Raw genomic sequence first — 8,607 nt, 5'->3', positions numbered from 1 at the left:
GTGTAAAGATCTCTTAAATGTATTACGTACTATATCATTTTAATTTAACTTTTGTTAGTTAAAATATTAAAAAAATTCTAATATTTAGTCACGTACTTATCTCAAAAGTACCATCAAATGTGAGGTATGTAATTTAGTGATGACTTGAAAATTTTAAAAAAAAATTGTTCTCTCCTTTTTCCTGTGTTGTATTGTTGTTAATACTGTTACGGTTATTATCTTATAATGCAATTATGTATTTTTTATTGTGTTAGTACATAAAATCTGAGTTGCTCCAATATAGCAGTTTAGGTGCCGCACCCGTATCGGCACAACACTAGTATAAGTGTGAGTATGGGATCCGTACCGGTCAAACAATTTTGGGTACATTGACCATGATGGACAGAAAAATTAAAGACAAGATACAATTTGATTCCCGAAATCAGAACCAAAACAAACGTAAATTTGAAAGAAAATAGCATACTTAGAAAATCAACCGTTTACTTATCTAGAACTTGAGAATAAAAAAAATCCACACTTTACAAACTATACGTAAATATTCCATAAAATTTCTCATAGTTTAGAGATATTTTATATTTTTATTTTATTTTATATTATTTTTAACCGGATCCTCGCATCTGGATCCGTACTATGATCCATATCCCCGAATCTTAAAATTTACATTTCAAAGGATCCGACTAGATCTACACATGTATCGAACAGCCACGCCCATGTCCGAGCAACTTATTATAAAACTTTAACCGATCATATCTGAATGCAGGATTGGTAAAAGCACAAAGTCCCCTATAAACTTGGTTTCCAGGTTGCCACGTTCTCTTTGCATCGCAACTACTTTCCTCCCTGCCATATGCATGATATGAAACATAACTGCAGATGCATAACACAAAACAATCATTCACTATGACATTTCCATAAGCTTAATTAATGCACCTAAAACATGTTATTATAATTTATATGCAAGAAAAAAGAGAAAGAAAAACACTAGAGAACATTCAGCACATTAAAAATTGGTAGGTCACTAACTCAAAACCTTAAAAATAATTAAGAATCTTTAAAATTGATACTTTAATTGAAGCAATAATGTTCATGGTTCCTAATTAAAACACTTGCATACATTAATTTGAAGGATATTTTAGTGGTCATGACTAGGGTGGCAAACGGACAGGATGGGTCAGATATGAGCGGGTCGAAAACGGGTAATTAAAAAAAAAAAACAGATAAATTACCCAACCCGACCCGACCCATATTTAATGGGTTAACCGGCAGATAATATGGATATCCATATTACCCATGGCTTCTTGAATATAATCACTTTTGGGAGAATTACTAGTCTCGCAAGCTTGAGAAACCCACAATTTGAGGCTTTACAAATGTAAAAGTTAAACCCAGTAGTTATCCATTTGGTTATCCATTTCCTAAGTGGATAATATGGTTCTTATCCATATCCGACCCGTTTTTAAAAAGTTCATTATCCAACCATTTTTTAATGGATAATACGGGTGGATAAATGTTTTCTTTTAACCATTTTGACAGTTGTAGTCATGACTCATGAGCCAAGTTTCTAAAAGAGTATGGTTTTGCAAATTGCAAATATGTCTATAGCTATGTGCCATCTATAATAAGTCCAAGGTACAACAGTATTGTAAATAAGAGGCTGGTGAATGCAATAAATTGCTTTAGTTTGTCTAATAAAAAGCTGGATCATAATGATTTTTTACCCGTACCGATCTGAAAAAAATTCAAGAACCATTTTTTCAAAACCTCATTAATGGAGACAGTTGAGTGTTGCTGTATAGCCAAGCTTCATAAATTCTTCTACCACCATGTTCAGTGCTTTTTATTCTCATTCAAGATTGAACTCAAAACCAACCACTGGCTTTACTACTTAAGTCTCTTTCTCTTCCCTCATTCTCAGTAACCAAAAAAAATCATGGATTGGTCCCAAAAGCTTTATTTTACAGCTTTTCTAATTGTTATTATATCAGCAGCAGCATCCCTTCGTGGAATTCATGGTTATGCAATGGTCTCTGGCACTGTCTTCTGTGACCAATGCAAAGATGGCCAAGTCTCTCTTTTTGATTATCCTCTAAACGGTAACTAAACCTATATATAGTAGTAATTCTTTTAGTTTCTTTTTGAGTTCACATATGAAATTAATTAGAATCAACTTAGTTTTTTGGTATTTCTTGTCCAATGCTTTGTCCTGCTTCTTAATATCCTTAGATTGTAGCAGAAAAAGATTGTCTTGAATTTTGACTATAAGGGCAGTAAGGGTCCTGGAAAGGATCGGACCACATCAGGTCTATTATATGTAGCTTTACCTTACATTTATAAAAAATGATGTTTTCACGACTTGAATCTGTGGCCTCTTGGTTATACGGCGACAACTATTTCCATTATGTCAAAGCTCCCTTTCAGCCTCGAATCTTGATTTTACTCGAAAAGAGATCATCTGGTCCAAATGCTTCTTATTACCGTTGTTAGTTAAGGTTTTGCGTGCCAAATTCTGTGCAGGAATAAATGTAGCAATGGCATGCCCAGATAACAATGGACAAATGACAACATGGGGAGAAGAAACAACAAATTGGCTAGGAAACTTTGCCATGAGATTTGATGGCACTCCAGATTTGAGTGGTTGTGTTGCACAGGTTAATATAGACAACTTTTTGAAAAATTTTATTTTGTGTCTCGTACAACTGACACTAATTGTATGAGACATCTTTTTTGTCTCACAGTTTTGTGGACCCAGATTTTTGTGGACCTAGAAGTATAAGATTGGGGTCCACAAATTTATGAGACGAAAAGGAACCTCACACAACTAATGTAAGTTGTGCGAGACACACAATAAAACTCCTCCAACTTTTTTATTTTGCATAATCTTGAAATGAGATGAGCTTAAATGAAGCGACATTATATCAGTGAAGATTCATATGGTCGACATTGTTGTTATTGCACAGGTTACTGGCAGTAGTGAACAAGGGACAAGAGGATGTGGGACAGGAGGAGGTCAAGGGAAATCACCAAGATTAATGTTTAGAATGTTTGATATGGAAATGTACACAGTGGATCCTTTGATTTCTCAGCCAGCAGATCCTATGTCTTTCTGTCCAAAATCTTCTTCATATCCACAACCACAACCACAACCACATCCCAACCCTGTTTCCCCATCCATCCCTCCATTGCCACCACTACCACCTACTCCTCCAATGCCTCACTTACCCCCAATGCCTCCTTTCCCCTATTTGGAAGCCTCAGCTTGCCCACACCAGTAAGTCTCTATAAATGCATTCATGGTATTAAACTTCTATATACGGTCAAACCTCTCTATAACAGCCTCATTCGTTCCGAATTTTTTTTTTGTTATAGAGAACATATATTATAACATAGTATAAAAATTGGTTCCATAAAAAGCTGGCTATTATAATAAATGACTGTTATATAGCGATGCTGTTATAGAGAGGTATATGACTGTTTATGTCAATCTTTCAGTTTGACGAAATTCTTTTTTTTTGAGATTTTTTTTCATGAAAATAAGCATTTATTCCTTGTGGTGTTTGGTTGCCAGAAAATATTTTCTAAAAAAAAAAAAAAAAAATTAGATGGTAGTCATTTTCATTTACAATTGATTTCAATCTTTACTTCATATCACTTAATTGCCAGACATTATTGTTATTAATATTTAGTACTAATAAATTTCACAGACGCACCGTCTAATTTATAATATTATTATCAATGTTTAGAAAATAAGTCATTTCCATAAAATATTTTTCAGAAAATGCCTTCATACTGAACATAAGCTCACACCCTGAATTAGTAAGTATATAACTAATCTACTTGTACTATCTGCTTTCTTTAAAGACTGTTCCTTTTGGCTCAACTTAATTAGTTAAAAAGGAATTGTTTTTATTGGTTTGTACATATGGACCCTTATTTTGTACACATCTTTAACTAGTACTAGTATAATATTTTTCCAATGTCGGTGGATCCTAGTCAAACATGGCTAGGAACATTGTTTACGTGTTGAGATTAGAGAAAGAAACTTTGTACGTATAACACAATGACAACATTTTGTACTGCAGGAACTGGATGATGCCAGAATACAGATGTTATTGGAAAGTAGTAACCCCAGATTCAAAAGTAGGAGTTGTATTTGGTCTAATTGCTGCTAGAAAATATGGAACTGATATAACATTATGGGAAGGAATGAAAGGCAGAGGAGAACCTTATAAGACATTGCTAAGAGAAGGGACAACTGCACTTTTGAATTCTTATAATAGTGTACAGTTTCCATATCATCCATTGGGTGTCATTCAGCATATGAATTGGGCATTAATGGGATCTACTCAGCATGTTCTGCACACAGCATTGAGTTTTATGAGGGCTAATTCTGGCAATTGGAATGCCACTTGCAAGTTCAATCCTTGCGAGTGATTAATTTGGTTTATTTTAGCTGGTTTAATTATTTTCTCTTCCTAGTATACTTAATATATAGTTGAGCTTATCACGTTATACACTGTTTAGCAATACTGCATGTTATGTCATTGCTCCATTGCATGTACGAGAATACGACGTTTGGCGTATACTGTTCCTACATTTGCTCTGTTATTCTTAGTATTTTGGAGTATATCATATTTCAATATTGATGTCAATGATTATATTCTTGTGTATGCGCTCTACATTTATCAACCTTATTATTTATTAAGCTCATATATTGACTCTGAAATGACAATTGATTGCTTCAACGGAAAAGGACTAAAAATGCCACTCAACTTTCAGAAATGGTTTATCCATGCCATCCGTTAAAAAATTGCTATTTTCATGCCACTGCCGTTAAAGAAATGGCCCGTCCATGCCATTATTGACTAACGGCTCAATTTTTATTTGGCCCATCCATGCCACTGTTAGTCAATAATGGCATGGATGGGCCATTTCTTTAACGGTAGTGGCATGAAATGAATATTTTTTTAACGGATGACATGGATAGACTATTTCTGAAAGTTGAATGGCATTTTTAGGCCTTTACTGTTGCTTCAATGACAAAAGAAACCCTTAAAATTATTTTCCATGCCTAAACTCATGGTGGAACATCATTTTATCCAAATTTTCGACTGGTTGTTTCAAAATCGTCATGGTGATTTTATGTTCTTTTTGTTAGCGGGTATTTAACAAACACAATGAAAATATCATATTCATACTCGTGAGATGATCGTCCTAACCAATTTTACATTTTTGCAAAACCTGTAAACGGACTACATTTTTTAGGCAAAATAAACCTGTAAAGACTAGAGGGACCTTACAAACACTATCCGAGACAAAGTAGATACATGGTAAATAAGTTACAGGTCAAACACTTTAAACACTACCCGAAGCAAGAGAGCAGAGTTCAGTTGCTGCCTATACTCGCTAATATATTAAGCTTCATTCCAGTTAGAACTTAAAAAATGCTACATACTTTTGTAAACAATTTTCCACAATTACTAATCCCATCTGAACATCCTAAACAAGATCTAAACATAATAATAAGAATTACGGACAACAATAACAACAAACCCAGTATGATCCCAATAGGTGGGGTCTGGGAGGGTAGTCTGTGCGCAGAACTTACCCCTACCTAATGCAGGTAGAGAGACTGTTTCCAATAGACCCTCTCAGGAAGGGCAAGAAGAAGAGGAGTAAAGCAAGGAAGGAAGAAAAGAAAAGAAAAGGGAGAGATAAAGAATAATAAGAATTACGGAGAAGTCAAAAATAAAATAACAATAATTATAAGAATCTGTAATCTTCCACACAGTCTTTATGCCTTTGTGTTCCACATATGAATGTGTACTAGCTTACGAACAAACAATTCTAGACTATGATGAACAGGAAAAGAACAAACATAAATAGCCAAACAATAATGTTGGTGTAAGTACACAAGAAAGACACAACCCACTACAGACTAAGCAGTTCTATCAAAATTGCCTTAATGCTTTGCATCACATGAATCGGGGTAAAACTATTTCAAACTCTGAGGAAACAAACACAGCTCACTAATAACTCCTCCGTTTGGCATCATATTTGTGGCTCTCCACCGGATTCCTCAGCAGCTCCCTGTCCAGTTTCTTCAACAGCTCCATTTACAGTTTCCTCAGCACTACAGTACATTTATAAATGAGGGTCAAGAACCATGCCACTAAGGTAAACCAAGCAAATTTTCAGGTGCACTAGGAAAGTAGAACATATACAAAGGCAGATAAAGTCGTCAAACCGCTGCACAATCAGATAAATCAGACATGTACAACCCAAGCTGCCATAAACATAACGGAGGAAAAAGAGAGACTGTACATAATAAGTCACACTTCCGACCCGGTTGAACCGAATAAAAATCATTCACGACCCTCGAACCAAACCCCACAAGCAAACTGTTAGTGCAGCAGCCTAACACAGGAAGGAGGTATAGTTGACCCGATAGGCCTAACAAACACAATCCTATTCTACAGGAACCAGAGTTTATCCAACTCACTCGCCGGGGAATGCACTGACCAGCAGCAAGAATCATCACTCAATCAATTATGTTTCATTCTCAAATTAGTTGGATTCAAATTTCTAAATCATTCCCCCCCCCCCCCCAAAAAAATTGAACCCCTCATAATTTCTCCAAAATAGGAGAGAAGATCTCGAAAACAAATGTTATATCTTTTAGCAACGTCCTTTCCTGAGGCCATTTTGGAGAATAATTGAGTCAAATATATGGGATGAAACAGCATTTTAATCAAGTCCCTAAAAAGGCAATGTTAAACTTAGTGTACAAAGCAGCTGGCTTCATTCCATACCAAACAAGCGGATATAAAGCTGTAGTTTTTCCATAAATTGTCCATGACTATATGACTACACGATACTTGGAACACCCCACGCTCTGACACATTGGCGCATAGGGAGTTTAATTTAGGCCAATCCAGCAAAAAATTAAAATTTAACCATAAGATAACTTGTTAAACCCAAAAAATAAATCTTCTTCAGACCAAACAGCATACCCCAACATTTTTCAAAAAGTCTATTACCAAATATCTATATTCAATTAACTAGTGACAGTTGATTCACTTTTGCAAAGGCTAAAGAGCAACCAGTAATATGATTCATCAGAGACCCTACCTTTCAAATATAGATAATCAATTACTATTGTAACATCACATTGAAATTAGTTCAGCAAAAAAAACAGCTACTAAAACACATAAGAATTCATCACTACCTTAAAGGACGAACTTCATTCGGCTCAGGCTTCCTCCAACTCTTCTCAGTCCTCTCCTCACGCATGAAACTCGGCTTCCCATTCCCCCAAGCTTTCTTATCACTCGACTCAGAAACCACCTCCTTTACCTTCAAAGATTCAAGCTTTTGATCAATCTCCTTCCAATCTTGCCCCTTCTCCTTCAAAACTTCCTCCCTCGGTCTAGCTGCCCCAAATGGATTATTAGATCCTTTGGGCTTCACCACCACAGTAGCCTCATTATTACCACCATTCTGCTGCTGTACTTCAGCTATAGGCAATGTCCTGGGCTGCAAATTCAATTTGGGCCTACCTCCACCACCACCACCACCTAAAGTTTCTTCTCTCTTTCCTCTTCCCCAATTTTCTGAATCCACTCCACTATTATTGGACTCATAGCCCCCACCTCTTCGCTCTCTTAAACTGTCGAATGCCCCACCTCCACCGGACCTTTTAGTCCACTTATCCGAATCCGAATCACTGCCGTTTGACCCGAAACTCCCTCTCCTATCAAATCTTCGACCCGAAGAGGGTACAAAGGATTTATTTGCGCCCCAGTTATCAGATTCATCAGCTTTCGAATGCGAATCTGAGAAAAAACCTCCCCTTTCGCCTCTCTCCCTTCTGTCGAAACTGTTACCAATGGAAGTTTTTTTAGCTGCGCCCCAGTCGTCAGTCTCGTCGGCGCGTGAAGGCGCAATTTCCCTGTCGGAATCACGTCGGAACCCTCCCGGTCTCCGGGATTCGTCGGACGAACCTCTACCTCCTTGCCTATCGTAACCGTACGATCTGAAGCCGCCGCCAAGGCGAGAGCTGTCGAGTTCCTCGGCGGAGCGTTCGCGGGGACCGGTGGGGAGCATCATGACTTCCTCCGGCGTTAAACCCTTGACGGCGGCAGCAGCGGCGGATTGAGACTTCTTAACGGAGCTGTAAGTTGAGAACTCCTGAAGGGATAAGGTTTGTGGCTTCTTCTTCTTCGTTTTGGTGGTGGCGGCGGCGGCTAGAGATGGAAAATCGGAGAGCCCAGCGGCGGCGCCGTTGGAGTGGTTGTCGCCGTTTACTGACTCTTCCTTTTGGAGCTCGGACTCATGTTCCTCTGAATCTAAAGCCCACGCGCCTGGTTTCCCCCACGCGCTCACGGTTGCCGCCATGTTTGCTCTTGCTAATTGCTCTTTGGACTCTGTTTGTTATCTCTGTGTAGGTTTTTTGAGAGTATTCGCTTCTGTTTCAAGCGAAGAAATAGGTTTTATATAAATATAAGAGGATGCGTTGATTTGATCTAACGGTAAGCGTTCAATGAGAAACGATTTTCCGGAATAGATTCGGCTTGATTGGACGGTGGAGATTAAGTCCTTCATCTCAAA

The 8,607-nt window shown here is 37.5% G+C and overlaps 2 protein-coding genes across 2 annotated transcripts; one reads left to right on the top strand and one right to left on the bottom strand.

Moving 5' to 3' along the window:
* The first annotated feature begins 1,689 nt into the window (after nt 1-1,689).
* LOC109213169 lies at nt 1,690-4,605 on the top strand. Its single transcript, XM_019376924.1, has 4 exons — nt 1,690-2,093; nt 2,515-2,648; nt 2,958-3,268; nt 4,080-4,605. Exons 1-4 carry the CDS (start codon nt 1,931-1,933, stop codon nt 4,429-4,431), a joined length of 960 nt encoding a protein of 319 aa, XP_019232469.1. The 5' UTR covers nt 1,690-1,930; the 3' UTR covers nt 4,432-4,605.
* Nucleotides 4,606-5,735: 1,130 nt separating this feature from the next.
* On the bottom strand, nt 5,736-8,483 carry LOC109213167 (eukaryotic translation initiation factor 4B3). The gene is made up of 2 exons (XM_019376922.1): nt 7,226-8,483; nt 5,736-6,130 (listed from the first exon to the last, which is right to left on the bottom strand). Exons 1-2 carry the CDS (start codon nt 8,392-8,394, stop codon nt 6,049-6,051), a joined length of 1,251 nt encoding a protein of 416 aa, XP_019232467.1. The 5' UTR covers nt 8,395-8,483; the 3' UTR covers nt 5,736-6,048.
* Between the last annotated feature and the right edge of the window lie 124 nt (nt 8,484-8,607).

Source organism: Nicotiana attenuata, unplaced genomic scaffold, assembly GCF_001879085.1.
Source record: "Nicotiana attenuata strain UT unplaced genomic scaffold, NIATTr2, whole genome shotgun sequence".
NCBI classification, from domain to species: domain Eukaryota; kingdom Viridiplantae; phylum Streptophyta; class Magnoliopsida; order Solanales; family Solanaceae; genus Nicotiana; species Nicotiana attenuata.
Note: the sequence above shows the minus strand (reverse complement) of the source record. Positions and strands in the feature narration are given on the sequence as shown.